We start from the raw sequence: 24,791 nt of genomic DNA, 5'->3' as shown, positions 1-24,791 counted from the left end.
CATACATCCCCTAAAATGTAATGTAAGTAAGTGTAATGTGGAATATAACTAAAGCTAAAAGTGCAATCCTGAGCATCACCACTTAGCTGGAAGGACATTTGAACATAACTTACTATTAGATAAATTTGTAATATGATACACACCATTGCATTCAATGGGTCATGCATCTATGCACTAGAGTCTGGCGGCTCAGAAGTTGGTAGGATGGTGAACCCATTGCAGATTTTAATATGAAATTTAATTGAACAATTGAAAGCTTCCTTAAATATTTTGATTAAAACCTGGAGCAGATTCCCTGTCTCATTGTCACTGGGGTTTCCAGCCACCCCAAATAGATATTCATAAGACTCTGCTATTCTTGAAGAAAGGGGGTAAGTCAGCCAGCCAGAAGGGATGTACACAAGCAAAAAGGCATTCACAAGCAGCTGCATAATTTTTGCTTCTAGTGGCATCACTGACATCTAGTGGTAAAACATATTGAACCTGTGTGGAGTAATTAAAGTTTATTTTAATGAATTGTAACTTGCAGGTTTTTCCTAAAGAAGTGCAGCTTCTTGCAATATAGTGCCTTGGATTTTGCATTGTACTGAGGTGATCCCATTCTATAAAGGACAATTTTTCTTCTCTCTAATTTTTTTTAAAATTTCTTAGTGCTGTAGTGTAGAAGTGGAATTTCATTGAGTCACTGATGCACTATAACTTTTGAAAAAGTATTGGGGGGGGGGGGAGTGAAGAATACTTTTTATCCTAATGTTTTGGAGTTAAAAAGAAACCTGTTCAGGGATGGGAATAAAATGATGTAGGTGGTGCCAGAAATTGCCAGTGAAAAGTCTGGGACAACAGAAATATTGTTTGACTGCTTAACACCCCCCCCCCCCCAACTGCAGTCACAGATGCCAGCAACCTCCTGACACATTTGCCCCTCTAGGGGAGCCCATGACTTCCATATTAAAGAGGGGGTGGACAGACTATTTTTGCAACTGCTCCCTGCCACACCTTCTACAGGTCTAATCAGCACTGCAGAAATAATGCAGTTCGACACTGCTTTAACTGCCATGGCTCAGTGTTATGGAATCCTGGGATTTGTACTTTGTTGTGGCACTGAAGCTCTCTGGCACAGAAGACGAAATAGCTCACAGAATTACAAATCCTAGAATTCCACAGCCATGGCAGTTAAAATAATGTCAAACTGCATTATTTCTGCAGTGCAGATTAGACCCAAATTTGGCAGGCAGGGCTGAATGTCAGCAGCAGCGCACCACTAGAACAAACTACATTTCCTACTAAAAGAAGAATTCTTGTTTTAAAGTAAAATTACATTTGTCCCAAGCCTCTAGGGAATGCAGCTCTACTCTACAACAAGTAGCCCACTCCTCAATCTTCTTGTTTTGGTGGGAAAAGAGACCATTTGTAGCGTGCTGGAAATATCCCCTCCTCCTGTGATCCTCGTTGCTGCCTGCCATGGAATTTTGGTGATAGCGCAATAGAGGGGTGCAGCTGCCATGGGATCTGACAAACTGGTGGCATCACTATGGTTGTTGTCACCTAATGCAGTAGTTCATGCTATTACCCCCATACCACTCCATCCAGAATCCTTAGTAATATTTTTTGTACCAATGTTACTCATAAATTGAAGTTTACTGAATGTAGCAGCAACACTTGTGACATAAACAACTAAGAAAACTAAAAGTATGCTTTTAAATTACAATATCATATACACAACCTAAATGGATTTACGTGTACTTTGTTTTTGGTAAGAAAATTTGGTAAGATGTAAACATTTTAAAAGGATAATAAATAAAAATAAAATAAAATAAATAATTTTTTTTAAAAAAGTGTGTTCTTTAAAATACACAGATGTTTAAGGTGTTTTACCACTAGATGTCAATGATGCCACTAGAAGCAAAAATTATGCAGCTGTTTGTGAATGCCTTTTTGCTTATAAGTCCTCCCTCCATTTTCTCAGATGGTCCGTTCTGGACCCCCCTGCGAAAACGGAAAATTGTGGATATTCAAGCCCTATTGGCTTGAATGGAGGTGCCCCCCCATTTTAACCTCCTTCATTTGCCACCCACGGATAGTCCAGGGACACAGATCCCAAGTCGGTGAGAACAGAGGGAGGACTGTATATCCTTTCTCCTCCTACTGACACCATTTCTTCCACTGAACTCCAGCATTTTAAAGGGACACAGGTGAATGCCACAGCTTATTTCTACCAAAATGCATATATTTGAGGAGCAGTGGTGTCACTCCCCCAGGGAGCTGCATCCTGCACCATTGCATCCCTTTAGTGACACCCCTGTGACAAACCAGGGGTAGACAATGCATGTCCATGGCCTATATGTGGCCCTAACAGTTTTTGTGCTTCTATGACCAAATTTGCCACTTCATTGTTGGCAGGGGAAAAAAAGCCCAACAACAGAATTTCCTTAAAGAAAGAAAGAAAGAAAGCACGCACAGTTTTTTTTTTTTTGCTAGTGGTATGGTAGGATGTTCAGCTACCCATTCTTGCCGTAAAGACTATCAGCTGACCATGGACCATTAGCATGCTTAATAAAAATCCAAGACACTGATCAGCTCTTGCTTCAAGACAAAACTGGAGAAATATAGTACCCTCACAGGTACATCTAGAGGGGAAGGGATCAATACGTTCAGGAAAAGCTATACTCTTGCCTTACACCAGGGAAGGTTTTATATATATATATATATAGTACTTACATTGACCTGTGGATGAGTCAACTCAGTTTTTTTGGTTCAGTTTTTTGACTAAAATTTCCAGGTGTATACAGGAGTATACACAGTAATTGTTTTTTTAATTTTTGTATTTTGTACTTTTGTATTTTGTGGATTTTAACAATATTTTTAAATTGTAAACAGCTTTGAGTCACAATCTGGGGGGGAAGGCATAATATAAATAAATATATCATGATATAAATAAATATTTGTATCATGAACAAGATATTTACAACAAGAACAAAAACAACATGCCTAGCAGTGGTTGGAATGGCCCTAGCAGGGGTTGGGATGAAAAGGAGGCAACATTTGGGTTCTGTTTCAGATAGCAAACCTTTGAGCCAGAAACTGTGGGACCCACTGAATTCAGTCAGATCTGGGAGCCAGTGAGAAATAGGAAGGCCTGAAAGAAATGTCATTGCAAATCCTTAACCTTTACTGTGAGCCAAACAATTTGCAAGACAAAGAGGCATGACAGAAAATTAAATGGTGGTTCAGCTGATAGCCTTATTCTTTTCTTTCATGCCTGAAGCCTGACGCTTCACATCTGTTGTCCACCCCGGGCGTGTGTGTGCGTGTGCATGCTTGTGCTTTCCTGGCCCTGGTGCTCACTTGGGTTGATCCCTGGGTCGACGCAGGGACAGGTGGATGTTACTCAGGGGTCAGGTCAGATCTTCTGGATCTGTGTCTGGACAGGCAGGATTGGGCCTGATCCTGCCCATGGGGTTTTGGCCTGCATCATCTGAACTAGACATCATGAGGCTAGGAAGAAGCCAAGCCTTTTAACCTATGCATAGAAGCCCTACATCAATAAATAAATACAAGAGCCTGTCTACATGCATACCTCATCTAGAGGAGTCTATTTTCAACAGCATCCACTTCCATGCACATTTTGATTTTATGCTGCAAGATTTGAAGAACTCATTTGCAAAGGCACAAGTCCAAAGAAAAGTAAGCAGCCTCATTGTTCTGCAAAGGTTATGACACCAGTTTTACATTTACTTTCAGGCAAGCACGTTAGGATTGCAGCTTCAACAATTTAATTTAATGCTTTCAGTGGATCTATGGTAATATGTTACTGAAAACACATATTTTTGAGAGGGAAAACTGTTTTGCACATTACCTGATTCTCTGGGTGAGGATTGTTCTTGAGACACCCTGGTTTATCTATCATCAGAGACTCCTCTGCGACCGTATCTGTTAGACCCAGAATATTGTTTCTGTCGCGAGGTTTTCCCTTTCTGTGACTGTTGACCATGCAATCTAGTTCTGGCGAAGCTGTAAAACCTGTTTCCAACAACCTCATTTATTAAGCCTGAAAAAGTTAGTACTTTGTGTTAGTCTCTTTTAAAATACACCCAGCAAGGCAAATTGCATTGATTACATTTTGGCACATAATCTGCCTCATCTTTAAGCACACTAGGGACTTTTAATTGATAGAATGGGCTTGGGCAACAAAATAAATGCCACAAGAATGACAGTTGAATGAAGGTGATATTTATATGTGCAAGAATATAGGTGAGAAAAGCAATAAATCTCTACTAACTCTTCAAAGCCACCAGTATCTTTTGCTCCTTGAACTCCTTAACAGCCAGAGCTTTGAGGAGGCTGCAGAAATGAACTATATAAAGACAGTTTGGTCCATATTTTCCACCATCTTCTGAACTTGTAAGGTAACTAGAAAAATACACTGTTGTCACTGTAAAAGCCTCTCTCAACACTCCTCCCTCTGTGTTTTAGAGTAATCTAGAAGACTGAATTGGCAAGAAGGGATGACGATTTAGTTCAAAACTAATTTCATCAGAATAAAGCACAAACTTCCTCATTTTAAAAAAGATTGTTCCATTGAAGTTGCTCATTCTTTAAAAATATTCAACCAATCTCTACACAAGAGGTGCAGCTAAATGATAGCACAGGAATTATTATGTGATTGATTCTGAATGCACTTAAAAGGAATGGTGCTTATCAACAACTTTGTATGTTAAAGTCAAAGCTTAAGAAAGTTACTTCTGTGGATTACAACTCTCAGAATCTCCCAGCAGGCACGACCAGTCACTATGGTGTTTGGGGGATTGTGGAGACTGTAGTCTAAAAAAGTAACTTTTCCAAACTCTTGTTGGAGGTAGGCTTAAAAAAGGAATAATCTCAAAAAGAAAATATGACACTCTTTGCTATCTCATCCCTACTAACTTACAGTCTGTCATTATTCTTCCAAGAAGCCGCTTGTCAATTCTCTGTTCTACATTCTGCATTAGGTATGGAAGGAAATCTTCCTCAATCTCTGTAATGATACAAGAAAGCAAAACAAGCATGATATTTTTATTCATGTTGTAACACTATATGGAAAAGTGAGTCCCATTTCCAATAAAATATCCTGTCAGGACTGTAGGAATGTTAATAAGTAATAAAGAGTCGTAAGCACCAATGAAGTAAATCCTATTGAAGTGACTGCTTATCCTAGTAATCATGGAAAAGGAACAGGTTGCACATCATTCCACCCAGCATTTTTTTAGTTCCTGTACCTCATCTGGATCATCCAACAGATATCTGAGCCCTTTTACACTGCACAATTTGTATCACTACCATTCCATTTTAATTGCAATGGCAACATCCTATGGAATCCTGGACCTGGCAATTTAGGGAGGGATAGTCAGAGTTCTCAGTGAGGGAACGCAAGTGCTGCACCAAATGACAAAACCCAGGATTCCATAGGATGGAACCATGGAAGTTAAAGTGGAATCTCAGGGTTCCTTTAGGTTTCGACTATGCAGTAGATCCGATAAATGTTGAGGCTTCCTGTTTCAGGATTTCACAGCTTTTAATAATTATTAAACAGAGAGGTACAGTGGGTGCAACCTTCCATAGACTCCATTGCAGCCCCCAGCCTCCCACAGTTGCCAACCCTTGGTTTAGGATGATTACTTATACTTAATCTAACTTAAATGTTTATGGCCAATAGTGTATTCCATACCTTTTTGTATATCATTGTAGAAGAATCCCTTATTCTGAAGGCTAGTTAAGACTGAGGGAATGAGGTTTCTCAAGTACTGCTGAGCAAATGCTCGAGCTGCGATTCTCTCAGAGACTTTTGACTCCTTTTCTTGCTCATCCAGCCGCTGCTGCATACGACGTTTCTTTAAATAATAATGAAAGTTATCTATTGAGTAAGATAGACATTTTCCCATTTCCCACAAAATAGACAGGAAGACTTAAAAACAGGGCTTCCCAACTTGTCTGGTCAAAATGTTATTCTGACTCAAGAGAAAGCAATAGTAATGTAACACTAATAATAAAATTAGTTATAACAACAGATTGCATTATTAATTTAAGTGTTATGTAAAGAAACTACAATATTTGGGTGCGTGATCAAATAGTTTGAAAAATATATACCTACCAAAAATGAAAGCTTCTGAGAACATGGTATCTTCAGTGATGGCATCTTCAAACCAATTTTTTATTTTCTTTGATTAAGCAAAAACTATTTTTTAGAAACTATGGCTGGCCAATGACTTTATATCTGACTCTGCCATGTTTTGTCAAGAATCCTACCCCTGCTAATGCCAAAGCTGTATCTTCTTGTAGTGAGTGTGACAGGGGACAATTGTCATGGAGTGGTAGCTTGGTTACCTGTGGTGAGTAACAATTGTTACTGGATGACAAGGAGAGAGATATATCATCACCTCTAATAATTCCTCTTTCTGTCCTTCCACCCATGCTTTCCCTGTTGTCACCTTTGTTAAAGTGCAGCTCTGCATTCTCAAAATGGATGAACTAGATATAGCTTAAATGTTACAATCCACTTGTTTGAGATGGGGGGAGGAGCTTAAAACCACAGACAGGCAGTGTCTTATTGTTATTAAACTGTTATTGTTGACTTCGACTTATGGCGACCTTATAAATGAGAGACCTCTAAGGCTCAAAACAGATGGGTTAAATGGCGCAGTTTCCTGCCACATTTGGGGCATAGCGTTTAGATAATGCACGCCCTGAATGTGACAAGAAACTGCACTGGGCCCATGTCATCGGAAAAGAGCCGGGCCAAAAAGGAGCGGTAAAATACTGCTCCTTTTGCTGGCCCAGTTCAAAACTGCAGTGGCGGCCTGGATTGGGGCCACATGCATGCTGTCTCCATGGCCCTGGGGGGAATGGTGCCAGCACAGCCCTGCTGCAGTTTTTTTGGCCCATCTGTTTCAGTCCTAAGTCACCCTATCCTCAACAGCCCTGCTCAGGTCTTGCTGACTTATGGCAGTGGCTTCCTTAATTGAGTCTATCCATCTGGAATGTAGTCTTCCTCTTTCCTACTGCCTTCTACCTTACCAAGCATCACTGTCTTTTCTTGTGAGTCATGTCTTATTTTCTGCATTGATTACTATAGTAAGTCTCTTTGTCTCTGCACACAAGTTGTTGAATATTTGCAGTCAGGGTTCTGACTCTATTTCTGAACTCTTTTCATCTGTCCTTAACTGCTTGAAGAGTCTCATCTATCATCCATTGAAGTTTCCCTTTCTTTTTGGCTGCAGACAGTGTTTTTTGCATTCCTCTCTGACAGTGCCTCTGTCTTCAGTCCAGAGTTCTTCTGTCTCCCAGTCAATGAGGTTTAAGTGCAAATCTATTTTTCACATTATTTTAAATTCTACGAGGATGTTCTTCAGGGTGTATTTAAGCATGATTGTTGATTTAGTGTTCTTTTTTAGCTTTATTCTAAATTTTGACACTGGTTGTTAATTGTCCTCGGCACCTTCTGCTCCTGGTCATGTCTTTACAGAGACAATAGAGCATCCATCTTCTGCTTCCAGTTTTGTAGTCTGATTTTTATATGTTCCATCAGATGATGTTCATGTATACAATCCCTTCTTGAGTTGCTTGAAGAAGGTGTCTGCGAAAAACAAACTGTTGGTCTTGCAAAATTCAGCCTTACTCCTAGGCCAAAATTTCTTACAATCTTTAATTCTGCTCTTTTTCCTGTTTCTGCATTCCAGTGGGCTATGATTAACAAGAAGTCCTGTTTTGGTGTGTGATCAATTTCCTTCTGGACTCCACCAGTTCAAATCCCAGCTCAAGCGTAAAAGCCCACTGGGTGACCTTGGCTAAGTCACAGTCTCTCAGCCTCAGATGATGGCATTGGCAAACCCTCTCTGAAGAAACATGTCATGAAAACCCTATGATAAAGTCACCTTAGGGTTGCCATGGTCAAAAATGACTTGGAAGCATACAACAACTACAAATGATTTTTAAAAAATCTTTTTCCTGATGAAAGAGCAAGTAGAGCTTTGAAAGCCTGCAACATATACAGTATTTTGTGCATTTTGGCTGGCCAGTAAAGGTATCACTCTTTTTTCCAGGTATAATTCTGAAATAATGACTCAATGGTTTTGGATTTTGTTGTAATCTCTTTCTTGAAAATCAGAAGTGAATACTTCCAGTTACTTTTTCTGGTTTACTAAAGATGTAAGTGGAAGGTTGAACACATGAGCATGAGGCCTACTGAGACTTGGTCAGATAGTAGGAAACTCCAGATTTTCCCTCTATCTGGACATAGCAAATAATGGTTCTGCAATTATTATAATTAACTTTTTAAAATCAAGGTTGAGCCCTGTAGACAAGAAATTAGAAATTTAAATTATCACCCACATAAATAAACAAGCAACTGCATCATATTTGGCCATCAGCAGCATTCATTGTACGGACATACCTTTTCTTCCTTTCGTCTTTTCTCTTGTTCTTCGAGGCGATGCAGTTCTGCTATCTCTGCATTGCGCAATTCATGATAGTAATATTGGTGGGCATGAAGAGTGGCCAGTTCCTCCTCTTCTATGACTTCTATCAAAGCTTGCTCTATGGTTTTCCCAACCAAAACTTCAAGTACTGGTTTGACTTCAATGTCAAAATCAAAGAGCTGAAGAGAGAGAGAAAAAAACGCTGTTCACTCTTTCCAATCAATATCTTGTTGTCTGAAGAAAAGCAGCACTCTTTTCCATTTTGGAACAGGGGATGGGAAGCGTTTTGCTGGTGAAATTGGGATTATAATACTTACAAAGTCAGAGCTTGAGATATTATTTTCAAAAGGAACTTGTTGGCCCTACACATTATTAAAAGCTTGTCATGTAATGTTATTCTTTACCAGCAAGTTACCTCATGGTTACTTTCTAATTTTATTTTTAAAAAAAAACAACAAACAACATTTCTAAAGGCAAAGGTTTAGGAATAATTAATACAATTATTTGTTACACTCAAAGTAACATTTTTACTAGTAGCTTCAGAACTGTTAGAAACACCCCTGGAAACATTATCATCCCAGTTAACACAGTTAATTGTAACATATTACTTACAAGTTCTGTACCCAGGTTACAATCTTGTTATGAGGGTAGCTGGAACAATGTTTGGAAGCATGTAGAAGTGTAGGTAAATGCCATCACTAAAGATAATCAATGTTATATTGATTATTATTTTATAGGGGTTTTTTGTAGCAAGCTTCTGTTGCTCTGCTTTCATATTTTATGGTGTTAGTTTTATCCTTGCAGTTTTAGGGACTTTTTGTTCTATGATTATTTTATATTTTTAACAGTGTAATGCTCCTTCCATAGACATCTTTCAAATATAAAATATAAAATAAATTATTCATTTGTTTCTTGAACATGAAGCAAAGTCTGGTGAGAAAGAAACCCAGTGCTAGCAACAAAATCTACTATGGGAAAGCAGTGGGGTTGGAATCAGATAGGATGGCCCTCCCTCAGAGGGCTCAATCCATTTATGAATGAAGTAAACAAGATGATGCCTTTTGCTCATTCCATGTTCAGAAGCTGATTGGAATGCCTGATGAATCTTATATACCTGATTTGTCTTCACTGCACCTAAGGTGGCAGGCAGAATCAGAACTTGCCATGTTGTCCTCCAACATCTGCTGCCTGATGTGACTGCATCATTTTGCCTAATGATAGGAATGGCCCTATCCTATGTTAATGGCAAAGAGGGAAACTGTAGCCTTTGATATCTTTAATACCTCTCCTTCTTCAATTTGTGTAGATACATCAGCTCCAGTCTTCTCTGGGATGAAAAGTGGGCTGGCTGATCTGGCCAGAAAAGCATCTGTTTGACACTCTGTGTCCATTTCTATAATGCGTTCTGCAATTTCTTCCAGGTATAATTCTGAAATAATAACACAATGAGGAATGGTTTTAGTGGGGTTGGGTTATCCTCCATTACTCAACATGTCTTCCATAGAACATTTAATGAAATATGACAGCAGGGGCCCAGTCACAACACACAGTTTTACTGCTATTATTCCATGTTATCTGTCATGATTCCATCCTGTGGAATCCTGGGATTTGCAGTTTAGGAGTGGACTTAGAATTCTCAGCTGAAGCACTCTAGTGGCTCTAAGGACTATGCGCTGCCAATGGATCAGTTAAAGTGGAATATAGCACTATAGCTGTTTAGTATGAATGGGCCCCAGATCTTGTCTGATCCTGGAACTTAAGCAAGGTGAAGCCTGATTAGTATTTGGAAGATATTTCACCAGGGAATATCAAGTGCCGTAAACCATATCGAAAGGAAGGAAGAGGCAAGTCTCCTTGAATAGATCTTGCCAGGCAGATCCTTTGAAGAGATGCCATAAGATGGCATTAACTTAAAGGTACACAACAATAACAACAAAAACAACTGAACCCATTCTTTTTTTAATTATTTATTTCACCAATTTACTCCACCTTCCTTCATTGGCACACAAGACAGTGCCCATAGTGTACAACCTTCTTCAATCTAATGTCCTCCAGACATGGCATGGCTGAAATCAATGGGAGGAATAGGCTAGCCTTTCTGGAGGGCACCAAGCCAAGGATGGATGGTGGATACAATGAAACAAGAACTGTGAAGCACAAACCCTATCTCCAGAGCAACTGTTATTACTATAGTTGCTGAAATACTTGATATATGAAATGTAGCCATTGACTACTGAAACAACAACAGACATAGCTGATGTAATGGCACATCTGCCTACAGTTTCTTTTATCAGTTCTTCTTTTCTTTTGTTCTTTTAAAAGAGGAGCATGTGGAGAAGAAACTAAATTAACATGTGAATCCCTGCATATTCTCACAACATAAAACATTGTTTGCCTAGCCTCGCTCCTAAAAGCAAAAGAGAGCTGGTTGGTTGAAAGATTGCAATGGGGTGTGCAACTCCAGCAGAGGCCAATTTGCAGCAATATGACAAGCAACTGGCTGATTTTTCAACCAGTGGATTATTTAAGGGGTTTGGAGGTGGTCTTCTGGCTATCCTGCTACTCCTGGAGGCCTGTAGGAGGTTTTGCTTTTTGGAAGGGAATGATTTTTCACCTGAATTTTTTTTTTGGGGAAAAGATACAGGGACTTTGCATAATTGAGGGCTTGGGTGGCCAAGAAATGTGTGTGTGTTTTGAGGGGGGGGGTACATATGGTTGACAGCCCACACTTTCTTCACCTCCAGATCACAAGAAGATACAATACTTTAAAGGCTTTAAACTTGGTAAAGCTGCATTTGTACAGTGGATTAGGCCCCACTGAATGAAGTTCATGTTGCATATCCCTTATTCAGAATTCTGAAATCTGAAATATTCCAATATGAATATTGGCTGCAATAGTGACACCTTTGCTTTCTGATGGTTCAGCATATACAAAATTATTGTTTTATGCACAAAATTATTAAAAATATTGTATAAAATCACCTTCAGGCTATATGTATAAGGTATATATGAAAAATAAATTATTAATTTTTAAAACTTGGGTCCCATATCCAAGAATCTAATTGTGTATGTATAAGCAAATATAAGTATTCTGAAATTTTTAAAAAAATCCAAAATATTTCTGATTCCAAGCATTTTGGATAAGAGAGACTCAACCTGTATGACTTAATTCTAAATCAATATATATGTATAGAATTGGCCTATGGCACACTACTAGAATACTATAATTCCCTAACTTAAGGTGTAGGAGAAACACTAAATAATAATAATAATAATAATAATAATAATAATAATAATAATAATGTTTATTTATATACCGCTTTTCCAAATTAGATCAAAGCGGTGTACAACAGGAAGTACAATACAAAGTCAAAAAAACAAAAACAAAAAACCCAAAAACAAAACATAACAGGCCTCTCTCCCCCTCAAGATGGTGGTCAGAAGGAGGGCTTTTTCTTCTTTCAGATAGGCAGTTGGAGCTTGCCTGCCTCTCTCCCCCAAGATGGTGGCTAAAGAAAAGGATACCTGCTTTGGGGTACTTCAGCTAAACTCATATTTATTAAAAACAAGGTACTCCAGCACCAGTGAGCTTTATTTCTTTATCACTGCATCTCAAACACTGAAAACCTTAAGGAGCTCTTAAATAGGTTTATATAAATTAACTAGCTTGACTTCAATCACATACCAGAGTACAGACTGAGTTCAGTCAGTAGGACTTTATTTCTTGGTAACTATGTTTAATAATTTCAATCTGAAAGGTGAACTCTTCAAAAACATCACAAACTGACCTGGAGCTGTTGAAAGGGGAAGGATAATGAGATAATTTACCTATGGCCTGAATCCAACATTGTGATAATGGACTGCTAGTACTATAATGGGACTTCCTTCCCTTCCCCTATTTCCTATCCTCCATCCACTGCAGCTCTCTGTATCTACCTGAAAAACTGTGCCCAGAGGGATCACAGATTCTGAGGGCATCTAGGGGTCTGGAGGTGAGTGGCTCAGGGATGTCCTTCCTGTTTGACTGATTGAAATAGTCTGTCAGTGGAAAAATAAACATGAATCCTGATCTATTTCATTTAAAATATTGAAAAAAATTAAAAGTGATGGCTGGAATCTTGTTAGGCAATTATAAGAGTTGCATACTCATGACTGTTTCATATTCACGATCCCGATGTAGTCTCTAGTTTAGAGGATTCATAGGAACCATGCAAGTGCCCTAATATCCACTTAATGGGTAGCTGCCAGTGCGATCAATGGGGATCAGCTTCCTTGTAGATTGGGAAGCAGCTGGCTGATGGTCCCACCCTCCTTGCAGCACAAAGGCGAATTACGACAGTAATACTGTTTCTGTCTGTTGCACCAGAGATCACTCATGGAAGTGGGTGGGAACATCAGTTAGCTGCTACCCAAACAACAGGTGAACCAACCCCTCTTGACTGCAGCAACTGCTTCTTGGTAAATGAGAACTGCGGAGATTGGGACAGGATTCGCTATATAGTTCCGTAAGTATAGTGCTTATGCATCCCTAAGTCTCCAATAGGATTCTGTCCTTATAATTTAAAAATCATATTTTATCTGAAAAAGTAAAATCTAAGCCACAATTTTCTGTCCATGTACTATCCTTTTTATTTGTTCTTCTTGACATGTCATCATGTTTACATTGTCTCTTAGCTATAGAAATCTCTCTGTTTAATCTGCATTGACCATGCGACAGATATTTATTAATTAATTTATTTTGACATAAAACCATCAAAGAAGTTATGGGTGTTCTACCTGTTTGCACAACAACTTTCTTTCCACTGTCATCAACCTCTGGAGCATGTATCTCACTCTCTTCTTTTGCTCGCCTTCTAGCAAGCATTTTCCTGTAGGCTTCTCGTCGCCTCTGAATCTCAGCAGGATCTGGTTCAGGACTCTGGAAAGTGGGAGAAAAAAATCTTGTGTTATTTTAAAGTGCTGTTCCAACCTATATGTAAAGATATGAAACACTATGTTGGGTTTTTTTGGAACACATATGTCCTACTTTATAAGTCTTAGGGGCTCTCTAAACAGTTTTAAGGAGCCCTGGTGGCGCAGTGGTTAAATGCCTGTACTGCAGCCATTCACTCAAGACCACAAGGTTGCGAGTTCAAGACCAGCAAAAGGGCCCAAGCTCGACTCAGGCTTGCATCCTTCCGAGGTCGCTAAAATGAGTACCCAGACTGTTGGGGGCAAATTAGCTTACTTGCTAATTAGCTTACTTGCTGTTCACCGCTATGATCTTTGGAATAGCGGTATATAAATAAAACAAATTATTATTATTAAAATATTCCCACTAGACAAAAATACTTAAGTGTATTATGAAGAAGAAGAAGAAGAAGACGACGACGACTATGGTAATTCATATGACACCAGAATAATTCAGGCAGCACCTCTTATCCTCATCCTTGGTCTTCCATGCTTCCATACAATATCTCATATTTCCCAGCATTTGACAGAAGAAAACTGGGACATGTGTGGCCAAGCATCATTAGAGTATGATTAAGATGGCAAAAGTTATTAAACAGGAAGTACACACAAGCCAGGAGAGGCTTCAGCAGTTTGCTTTTACTTGCACCTACTGGGAAAAACAAGAGTCTGCCATCTCCTCTTCTTCCACACCCTGTTGCATTAACTGAATGAAAACTACATTTGCAAACAATGAGAATGGCATATGAAATTATGGGATTTGGCTGTAAAGAGTAAATTGAAGCAGATTATCTGGGGACTTTATCTTACCAGGCTCATAAGGCACCACAAATACAATCCTACTGGGTTGGGGATAGCCATTATTTCACATCTCTTCCAAGTAACCATGGTGCTGCTTTTGTCCCAGCCTTTGTCTTCTGCATGCCTGCCTCCATAGGCCCATCACCTCCCCACCCTATGCCCTTCCAAGCAGGCATTTCAGTCTGTGTTTATTTTTATTTATTTATATTTTAGTGCAATTTCTCAAACATTTTATTAGCTGATCCTTATTAAGGATGTGGACAAAGATAAAAATAAATTGGTGTAAAACTATTCCAATGTGGGCATCAATTAATGAAGCTTTTTTTAAAAGAGAAGAAGTATGTAAGAACAGATCGATAACATATACAGATTTAACAAAAACTGATAATTATAAAATGAGAATGAAAATACAAGAACACCTGATACTAGAGGATTATAATTACAATTGATTTGCATATCGTCAAATGAAAGAAAGATTTAGTTTGGATATGAAACTACATGGGATTGAGGAACAAGATTCAGATTTTGAGAAAATACTAAAATCAGAGAGCAATCATCAAATCTTAAAGTTTTATAAATTGCTTTTGAATTTAGAAATGGAAGATGAAGTACTAAAAACATGTATGGTAAAGTGGGTCCAAGATATTGGACAAAGCATAAATTTAGAACAATGAGAAAAGACCTGCTCCAAAAGAATCAAGTATACTTTGAATTACAACTTTAAAAAAAACTTTTATAAGATACAATAACACTATTACCTCTCTCCTTATAAAATAGTGAAAATGAACAAAATCACAAAAAAATTATGTTGGATTTGTGAGAAGGAAAAAGGCACCTTTTATCATATCTGGTGGGTGTGTAAATGTGCAAAATAATTTTGCAGTTTGATTCATCTTTAATCTCCAAGAATACCCTGATCCAAAACTGTACTTATTGAATATGGTTACTAACAAGAATCTAGATTGAAAATTTGGTAAATTGTTATTTTGTATGACCACAGCAGCTAGAAAAGTTTACGCAGCTAATTGGAAAAATAAAAAATGCCCAAATATAAAGACCTGGTTATTGAAATTGTATGTCTACATGGAGATTGATAAACTGACTCATCTGCTTAAAGATAATTCCTTAGATAGATATAGGAAGGAATGGGAACCCTTGATACTCTATTTTAAAAGAGAATGGGGACTGAACTTTGTAATAAGCCTAGAGTGAAAGTATAAAGAAACAAGAATGTAATCACAGAACCTAAAGTTAAATAAGGTCATAAATATGGAATCACTAAATATTTAACATATTTGAAGTAAGATTGATATTTCTTTAATAATAGAAGAACTAAATAAATCAGGAAGGATATTGTTTTATGTTGTGTAAAATATTGTTTAATGCAAAAAGGGTGGTGAGTTGAATGTGGGAATAAGAGAGGTTTGTTAATGGTTATGTCAAAAATGTCTGTGATGTGATGTTTATTTGTTTTTTTAATTGTATGGAAATGAATAAAAAACATTTAAAAAAATAATCAGAGGGTTGCAACTGAGCTCTTTTTAAAAAAGTACACTATGGGGTTCTTCAGACCGGCCATTAAGGCCTGCCTGGGGGTGGAGTTGGGCGTTGTGTCCAAATGATGCACACCCCGACTATTCTCCCCACGGTGTTGTGATGCCGCACGCCATTTCACACAGTGCATAGCGTCACGGTGCTCCTCTGGTGCTGTGTCTGGACGACACAGTGCCGAAGGAGCACCATATAGCTGCAGGGCAGTGGCATGCGGTTGCCATGGTCCCGATCTGGCTAGGAAAGAGGTGGCATCACACCGTCCCTTAGGGGCTGTCTGCATAGCCCCATATACTTTAAAAAAAGGATGTAGTGGTTTCAGTGTTCAGCTAGAACTCTAGGAGACCAGGGTTTAAATCCATGCTCAGCCAAAGAAACCCACTGGATGTTGTTGTTGTTATTATTATTATTAAGCTTTCTTTATATAGCGCTGTAAATTTACACAGCACTGTATATACAATCTTTTAAGTCACACTCTCTCACCTGTGGAAGAAGGAAATCTGCTTTTAAGAAAACCCTATGAGAGGTCTGCCATAAGCTAGAATTGATTTGAAGGCCTGTAACAGCAACAAATGCATCACTGAATACAGGAAACTAGATAGATTTACTAAGTACATAACTAGATCTCCATCCTGTGGGCTATTGCCTCCATCATCATGAATCAGAGAATCATAGAATCGTTGAGTTGCAAGAGACCACAAAGGCCATCCAGTCCAACCCCCTGCCATGCAGGAAATGAGTGATAGATTATTTGAATACACACAATTAAATTGCTTGGAAGACATTATATTTGATGCTATGTAAGGCAAAAGGACATTTCTGTTTCCACTAGTACGTTTATGAGAATTTTTTTTTAATACATGGAAGCATATTTCAAGTATCCCCCACACTATTTATCTGAAGGTACACATATACATTGCCAGAAGTTATTTTCTTGTCTTTCTGTTTGAGAAAGATACATAAATTTAAGGGGGGGAAAGACTTACCCAAGGTGGCATAGGAATAGCGTATGTGTTGCCTCGAACCACTCTCCGGTCATACATGAGGTTTCCATAGCGAACAGAGCCTTCTTCACTAGAATACATAAGATTAAGGGAAACAGATCAGTGGAATTTAAAATGCTGTTAATCATGTTTTATTGGAGAGACCCAACAAAGAACAAAACATCATGACTGAATGCCTAGACTATTATCAGGCTGTATGGTAGAGAAAACAGCTCTTACAAATATAAAGAAAAGAACATGGGAAGCCCTATGGGGGCCTTGGAAGCCACCAAAATGGGTCTGGAAGAACAGGTACAGTTTGCGGGTTTTACTTTCCCCATCCATTGTCAAGACATTATCTTTTTTGGCTTCGTCACTCCAAGATGTCAGGGAAAAATTTGTTCCATAACTAATCTTTTGTTTTGAAGATGTCAAAAACTGAAGCTGAGATCTTCTGCATGATAAACATCAGTGGTGTAATGGAGCCAGGCCTTGCAGGTTCCAAGCATGGGAGATTCTGTTTGACAGGAAAAATTACCGCATCTTCCACTCCCTTGGATCTTCTGTACCCTCTGTTGCACTTCTCACATTACCTGGGGTGCATGAGTGGAAAGTTCCAGCAACAAAATATTGTTGTAAAGTATCTCTGCTGTAATGCAGAGGATGACAAATATTTGAAAAATTGTGGGGAAAATATTTGAAAAAATTGTGGAAAAACATGTTTTCTGTGTACAGGGAAACCCTATCAAGGAGAAACCTGGACCGATGAGAATCTTTGCACTAAGGACTCGTTCTGAGCAAAATTCACACCTAGTATTTCTGTGCAAAATGTCTGAATTTTGCAATAACATTCAATTCTTTGATTAATCCCAGTTCTCAACTGTTCCATCTTAGCATATATCTCCAGCCAAGTTACCTAAATGATTGGATTTTCCTCCATTCCTCCAATCCCCCCTTTTCCCTCCCCCCCAAATAACCAATAGATGGAGGCAGCAATATTCCAGTTTCACTCAGTTCATAAACAAGTTTGTTTAGTCTATGAACATCCCCAACAGTTTTCTCACAGACAAATTTTCCCACAATTAGTAAATTTTCTCTCATTTATTTCACTTCAGTTAGCTTTCAATTCTTCTTCCAATTTAAAATATAGCCCAGATATAATTCTTGAATAAACATGTTTTACCTTGTTGATTTTAAATATATTTCACTTAAGTTCTGACATATTTCAGTCATTCTCTCCCTTCTCCAGCATACTCAATCTTATTTATAGATTTAGGGGATTTACTGGGCACTTTATTTCATCCCTGCTGAGCTAGCTTCTTGCAGTTAGTCCAAATTTCATTAAAATAAAATTGTAAGGTATAGGACTTAGACAATCTTAAAGTCTGTTTGAAAAATGGCTTGACTTTTGATAGCTGGACATGCTGTTCCATCTACACATACCCCACTCCAAACCTGTATTGATCGCCACTTCTGGCAGTCTGTTTACCAGAGCAGGATTTACATTGGGGCTGATATGGCTGATCCTTGGTTTCCTCCTCTCTCCAGAGGAAAATTTTCACAGCAGGGGTGTCCTTCCTGCCTACAATCACTATTGCACTTGTCTCTTAGAGAATGAACTGCTCTCAGACACCTCTAGTCAAGATATTTCGTAATGGTTGTACTCACTCCACACCAGACATCCACTTTTTCTTTGACAAATCCTACCTTTCAGCCTTATGTCTGGGGGTCTGGGAGGAATTGCAAAATGTCCTCTATTTTGAGCCATAAAATATGTCCTTGTGTCATCCAGTCTCTCTAGCTCAGCAGATTTATTACTGCCCAGCCTGCTGCAAAGGGCTGTGGAGAAGACTGTTGCTGACCATATGGTGGTTTTCTTTCTTTCTTTTTTTCTTTTGATGGAGGTTTGGAAACAAAAGGAGAATCTGGGTTGTTGAATTCAGCCAAGGATTCATTGCTAGTAAAGTACAATTTTAAATCTTTGTTGTGATCAGAGTTCTATAAGTATACTGTAAGCCAACAAGGCATTTTAATGAAGGTAAGATCATCAGAACAATATGGTTGAGTACATAATAAAATACAGTATATGTAACATAACTGTAAATAAACAATATGCAATTAATTTAGATTTTTATTTGTGTATTTAGCTTTTTTTTGGTACTATATTACATTTTTATCGAATACCCTACATTGCGGTGTCTTGACCTCCTTTGCAGTTATGATATTTCATCACCCTTCACTCACTGGGAATATAAAAGATGGTTACATTAATTATCCTGAATCCAGTTGCTAATGCCAGTTACACTGGACTCATTGAACCAATGGGATTTACACACAAACACTAATTTACCATTCAACAATTGATTCACCTCTAGTTGAGACTACCATTGAGACTACCAATAAGATTTAGACTTTGTTAACAACTAGGCTCCTTCCAAGGTAAAAGGTTGGCTGATAATTCTTTCCTCAAAGCAAGGTCTTAACAGTTGGCAAATGAAGTAGTTGTCCAAAAAAGGAACTTTCCCAAGCTTTGCAAGATGGAGAGAAAACCTTTGGGAACCAGCATTTTTAACAGAGCATGGGATGACAAATTTATCTTTTTGGATGATATTACCAAAAAGGTGTGTGTGTATGTGGGGAGGGAAACTGGAAGTCCCCACCAACTGTGCCAGTATCTTCTCTAAATATTGGGAGAATTGCTTAGCTCAAGGAGATTTGTGACAAACTGGGTAACCTGAGGATTGTTTTCATCTATTTTTGCCAGTACTAACTGCTGGAGGACTCCAAGTTTGGTGAATAAAAATATTTTTATTTATAAATATGCAAGATTGCAATCAAACACAAGATAGTAATTCAAACAACAAAGTTATCCAGAGCTAACCAAAATAGAGGTATGGAATAATTACCTCCCTGAATTGGAAACCACAGAAAGTGGAATGTGGCTTAGACGGTGTCTGAGGCAGACACAGTGAAAGGCTCTAGGTACTTACATAGTTAAGGGCAGACTGTGAATGCAACCTGGGTGCCAGCTGTGTGCAACTGTGTGCAAGAAGGCTAGGTTTGGGACTGATACTTATATCTGAGATCCTGGCCTCCAGGGGTGCTACATGCTATCTTACAGTGTTACAAAGACCTAGTTGTCTTCCCAGACAATTGATAATGGGATTCTGGAATGACTGATTGCTTTAATTTCGGAGCAGCAAAAATAGTGATTGGATTTAGGACAACCAAAAAATAGATGGATAGGGAGACTGGCTGGGAACACAGCAGAGGTAGGTAGCAAGTGTTGGCTTTCTTGCCTTTGCCTTTGTTTCCAATGTGAGCAGATATGCAGAGAGCCTGGGGAGAGGACAGAGCAACCAGCAAACCCATTCAGCTTTTACCTTGCTATTACCTGGGTCCTTCACATGTCTTTGGATCTACATGTCCTTCCCATGGGAAGATCTCCTAGTATTCCACAGGTCATCATGACCTCTTAAGAACACACCCAACTCCAGATAAGAAAGTATGGAAGTCCCATATACAGTGCTGGGTATGTCTGGTATGCTAACAGAGACAATTGCCAGAATATGCCAGCCAGTATGGCCACATGCCATGTGGGCTGGGGGACTTTGAATATTATCAAAAACAGTAAATATTCCAAGCTTTTTGTTTAAAAATCATTTAGATTTTCCTCTGGAATATCTGGAGAAGTGACTGGGCATCTTAGAAGCTGAGCCAAGGCTATTGTGCAGAAGAGAAAAATAACCACAGATCATTTGTGTGTACTGAGCCAGTGTGGTTTAGTGGTTTGAGTGCTGGACTATGACTCTGCAGAACAGGGACCTACATGGTAACCTTGGACAAGTCACATACTATCATGGAAAGGCAATGGCAAACCTCCTCCAAACAAATCTTGCCAAGAAAACCCAATGAAAAGGCCACTTTAGGGTTGCCATTAGTTGGAAATTACTTGAAGCCACACAATAACAATAGTTTGTAAAGGAGTGGGTTTCGAATCAATAGTTTTGCACTAGTTTGGCTTTTATGGTCAGTACTGTATCTGTCTACTGTTGGAACTCTGCTGTTGTGTACTATTAGTCTCAGCTGTTGTTTTGCTTAAGGGTAAACGGGCTGCACTGTCCACAAGTCAGCACTGTTAGAGAAAAAGATCTTTGGGATTGTTGATGTCTCGTGCTGCCGGTGGTTCTGGACTGGTACCAACTGGAACAGATGCAGTCTTCTCAGCTACTCATTATCAAAGTAACTTCCACACAGATTTTCACTCAAATGAGGGTTTATTGACTTTGTTGCTATTTACACTTTACAGCAAGCTACTATACATCTATACTCTTTCAGAGTCCATGCTAGAAGCTTGAATGTGACATCAGTCTTTGTTCTCTCACAAGATCAACCTTCCCACCAAGTGGACACACCTCTTTCCCATGAAGTCACCATGCTACACAGAAGCATAACAATAATACATTTGTTTATATTATGTCTCAGCACATGTCCTTGAAGACTTGTTCTTCCAGGCCTAGGCTTTCTGGCCTGCAACAGGAACCATTTTAAACCTTAGTTAACCATTGCCACATCTGAACATTTTCCATACAAATTAGAAATCTATTTTAACAAGCACAGTAACTCAATGGAGTAAGAAAGGGAAGCTTTGAAAAATTTGATAGTATGACTTATAACTATGTGTAGACCTTTGGAATCCTTAGTCTTGTATATACTTGTAACCCATCTAATTGGAGGAGATCCTTGAAACAAACAAACAAACAAACAAACAAACAATTAGTCCTGCCAATGACAAGAAAAGTGGTGTTATGTGTTTTCATTATATCAAAGAGGACACGTTTATAATGCACACAGTGAATAAGAGATTAGGCAATGAAATGCAATATTGCTTTCTACTATTTATCACCTCATGTAAAATAGCCAACTATTCACAGGGTAACATTCTGCTAAAAATTGGGACAATGGTTTGAAATCTGATTGGTTACTCCTACCAAGACTAAACCTGTTGAACCAATTGTTGACTGATGACCAACATGTAACTAAATCCTTTTGACTCATTGGGTCTATTCTAGTTATGACTAGCAAGAGGATTCAGGCCAATAAGCCTGTATTGAGAACTTGAATATAAAAGGTGCACAGTGTTGCCTCATCACGTCTCCTTTTACTGTAATATATGAAGAAATGAAGTAACTTTGAAGCATGCACCCCAGCAGGGAGACACATTTAATGTTCATGTGAATGCAAGGGACACAAATGAAAAATGAAACCAGACCAAAATATAGAACTGTGGTGTGTGTGTGTGAGAGAGAGAGATCAAAAGATGCAGAGAGGTGAGTGCCTGACCAAGCCTTGTCAGGTTGTACTTGGACTGAAGGGCTGGGGCCAGGACTGCTACAGTTTGGAATCATGACTCACCGCTCATTGTCTATTTTGGATTTCCGATACCGTTTCCTGTCAGGCACAACTCTAGGTCGACTGTTATAGGAATATGTTGTAGAAGGGGCAGTGGGAGCTTCTTGATTGAGAATCACTGAGGTCATGTTGGATCTTTGGGTTCCAATTGACATAGCAAAGTCTTTGTGGCATTGAAGAACAATCCTCCCTGCCAACAGTTGCTATTTGCTGCGGAACTCCACTTTGTTGCCAGGATAAACTGAACATGGGTTGAGCAGTTCTCCTGCTCCAATGGAACTCTGACCGTATTCTTAAGTCTCAAGCTTCTTTTCTAAGTTTTAGACAGAGCTGGTGAGGGTTCCTTTTTCAAACATGCTTTAATTGATGCCAGAACATAGTGGTCAGAGACAGCAAAAGACATTTGGTGCCTAAGGCAGACAAACCAATTGGTGGCCTTCATATCAGGCAGGCCCAAGCTATTTTGATGCCTCAGGCAAAGTGGCAAATGGTATCACTCAACCATGGAAAGATATTATGTTTTAACTATAGCCAGCCAAGTTATTTGGGCTGCTGATGCAGAAAATCTAAAAGTGCCCCTCCCTGTCCCTGACAGCAAAAATATACCAGTTGCAAAGTAAATAACAAATAGCTCCCATTTCCTAAGACCAAAAGCTGGTGCCTGAGGCAGCTGCCTCATGTTGTTGTTGTTGTTGTTGTTTGCCTTCAAGCTGTTTCTGACTTATGGCAATGCTATGGCAACCCTGTCACAGGGTTTCCTTGGCAAGATTTCTTCAGAGGGGTTTGCCTTTGCCTCCTCCTGAGAGTGTGACTTGCCTAAGATTACCCAGTAGATTTCCATGGCCAAATGGGGATTTGAAACCTGGTCTCCAGAGTTGTAGTCAAACATTCAAACCATTACATCAAATTCTTTTCTGGTTCCATTCATGAACACTGGAGGATCACACCAGTGGAAGCAAGGAGGCAAAATTCCCATGAATTTTCCCCTTTCCCTACAAAGTCTTCTTCCTCCCACATTTCAGAGGTCAGTCTAGATGTTTGAAGGATACAAGAGACTGCAGGTACCCTTCTTTTTATAAGAACTTCAGAGCATAACTCTGGCCAGAAAATGCAAACATCATGAGCATCAGGAAACCAAATCATTAATTTCATAATGATCTTCCCCATCCCCAGCTTCAGAAATTTAATTAGGATTATCAGGGATGAAGATTGTTGGATTTCAACTCCCATCAGCCCTCACCAGTACTGAGAGCTCCTGGGAGTGATCAACCAACCAACCAACCAACCAACCAACCAACCAACCAACCAACCAGTCAATCAATTTTCTAGATCTGTTCAGCAGAACTGGCACAAAGAGCTAAAGTACAATAGCAAAATCTGAATTGCTCACAGGACAGGAAAACAAAGATTATTTTACTTAGATAAACTTTTAGTTTGTGTGGAAATGATGGAAGTTGTAGTCTAGCAACATGTGGGCATGCATTCTTCACAATAAATGTCCACTGTTTACAAGAGAAGTCTCTTTTAAAAATATTCATTTCTGTAGAGATTCCTTTCCCAAACTATTTTTTAAAAAAAACTGCTTTGATTCTTTAATTGGCTGTGCTTAATTGACAGAAAAATAAGAATGTGCCAATTTTAATCTTTTGCTCCCAACTACATACAGTATGGAATAAAATGCAGATGGAAATAGTCACAGATATCACAGTTTCTGTTAAGGCAATGTCTGAGAATTCTACCACAAGATGTCACTGCAATCCTTGTGAGCATCTCTGTGTATCGCCACCCGCACCTTGCTTTGTCTGAAATAGGGGGGATGCAGTTGCATTTATGACCTCCTAATGGGCTGCCCATAGCCAAATGGTTGACTACATGCCCCTCAACATTTTACAGATGAAAACCAGGACACGTGTGGCCATGTAAGATCAGAATTTGGGGAAGATAGCAAAAGTTATCAGTGAGGAAGTACATATAAGCAAGGAGAGGTTGCAACTGTTTGCTTCCACCTGAATCTATTGGAAAGGGTAAGATGCCATCCTGTCTGCTTCAGGGATCCCCGCTTCTGTTAGATACAATGAATGGTGCGTGCCGCTGTGCTGCCACACCTAAGCCCCATTATAATGGTGGCACTTAGTCTGGATCCCCCCTTTCCAAAATCCTGGCTACGTCCCCATCTGCTTCTTTCTAACCTGCTGAGTTAACCGAGTGTAACTTAATATTATAGTTTAAATTCAGTTTGTAGCAACTGAAGGAAGCCAGAATCAAGGAGGGAGGTGGGAGGAGGAGACTGACACTGGGACATTTTAAAAATTGGGATGATAGGATTAATTGGGACTCTCTCTGCCAAACTGAGACATATATGGTGTGTGTGGGGAATACTGGTGATAGGTAAGGATGTTGCAAGAATACAGTGTGCAAGTTTTTGTCTTAATCCTGCAGATCCGCTGAATCAACTATAGAATGGTCAGTCAACATAAATACTATAGATTCAATGGATCTACTTTTGTTGGGACTAAAAATATGATTCATGCTCCCTGATACAAACTGATTGAATCACCCAAACTAGCATTTGGATCAGAATGTAGTTATTCTGAGAACTCCACAGTTCTCTAAATGTTCTCACACATTGTATTTCAAATGTTTA

The 24,791-nt window shown here is 39.0% G+C and overlaps 1 protein-coding gene across 1 annotated transcript in view; it reads right to left on the bottom strand.

Moving 5' to 3' along the window:
- The window catches only part of RSPH3 (radial spoke head 3), a 33,074-nt gene extending 10,799 nt beyond the window's left edge, over positions 1-22,275 (bottom strand). Inside the window, exons 1-8 of the mRNA XM_042456779.1 lie at positions 22,151-22,275; positions 16,739-16,826; positions 13,227-13,368; positions 9,734-9,879; positions 8,426-8,629; positions 5,705-5,867; positions 4,928-5,014; positions 3,857-4,048 (exon numbers count right to left, since the gene is read on the bottom strand). Coding sequence (XP_042312713.1) covers positions 3,897-4,048; positions 4,928-5,014; positions 5,705-5,867; positions 8,426-8,629; positions 9,734-9,879; positions 13,227-13,368; positions 16,739-16,826; positions 22,151-22,275 — 1,107 coding nt within the window. The 3' untranslated portion in view covers positions 3,857-3,896. The remainder of the gene's footprint in view (positions 1-3,856; positions 4,049-4,927; positions 5,015-5,704; positions 5,868-8,425; positions 8,630-9,733; positions 9,880-13,226; positions 13,369-16,738; positions 16,827-22,150) is intronic.
- Between the last annotated feature and the right edge of the window lie 2,516 nt (positions 22,276-24,791).

This window comes from Sceloporus undulatus, chromosome 1 (assembly GCF_019175285.1).
Source record: "Sceloporus undulatus isolate JIND9_A2432 ecotype Alabama chromosome 1, SceUnd_v1.1, whole genome shotgun sequence".
Classification (NCBI taxonomy): Eukaryota; Metazoa; Chordata; class Lepidosauria; order Squamata; family Phrynosomatidae; genus Sceloporus; species Sceloporus undulatus.
The sequence above is the reverse complement of the archived record's forward strand: the minus strand, read 5'-3'. Positions and strand labels throughout refer to the sequence as shown.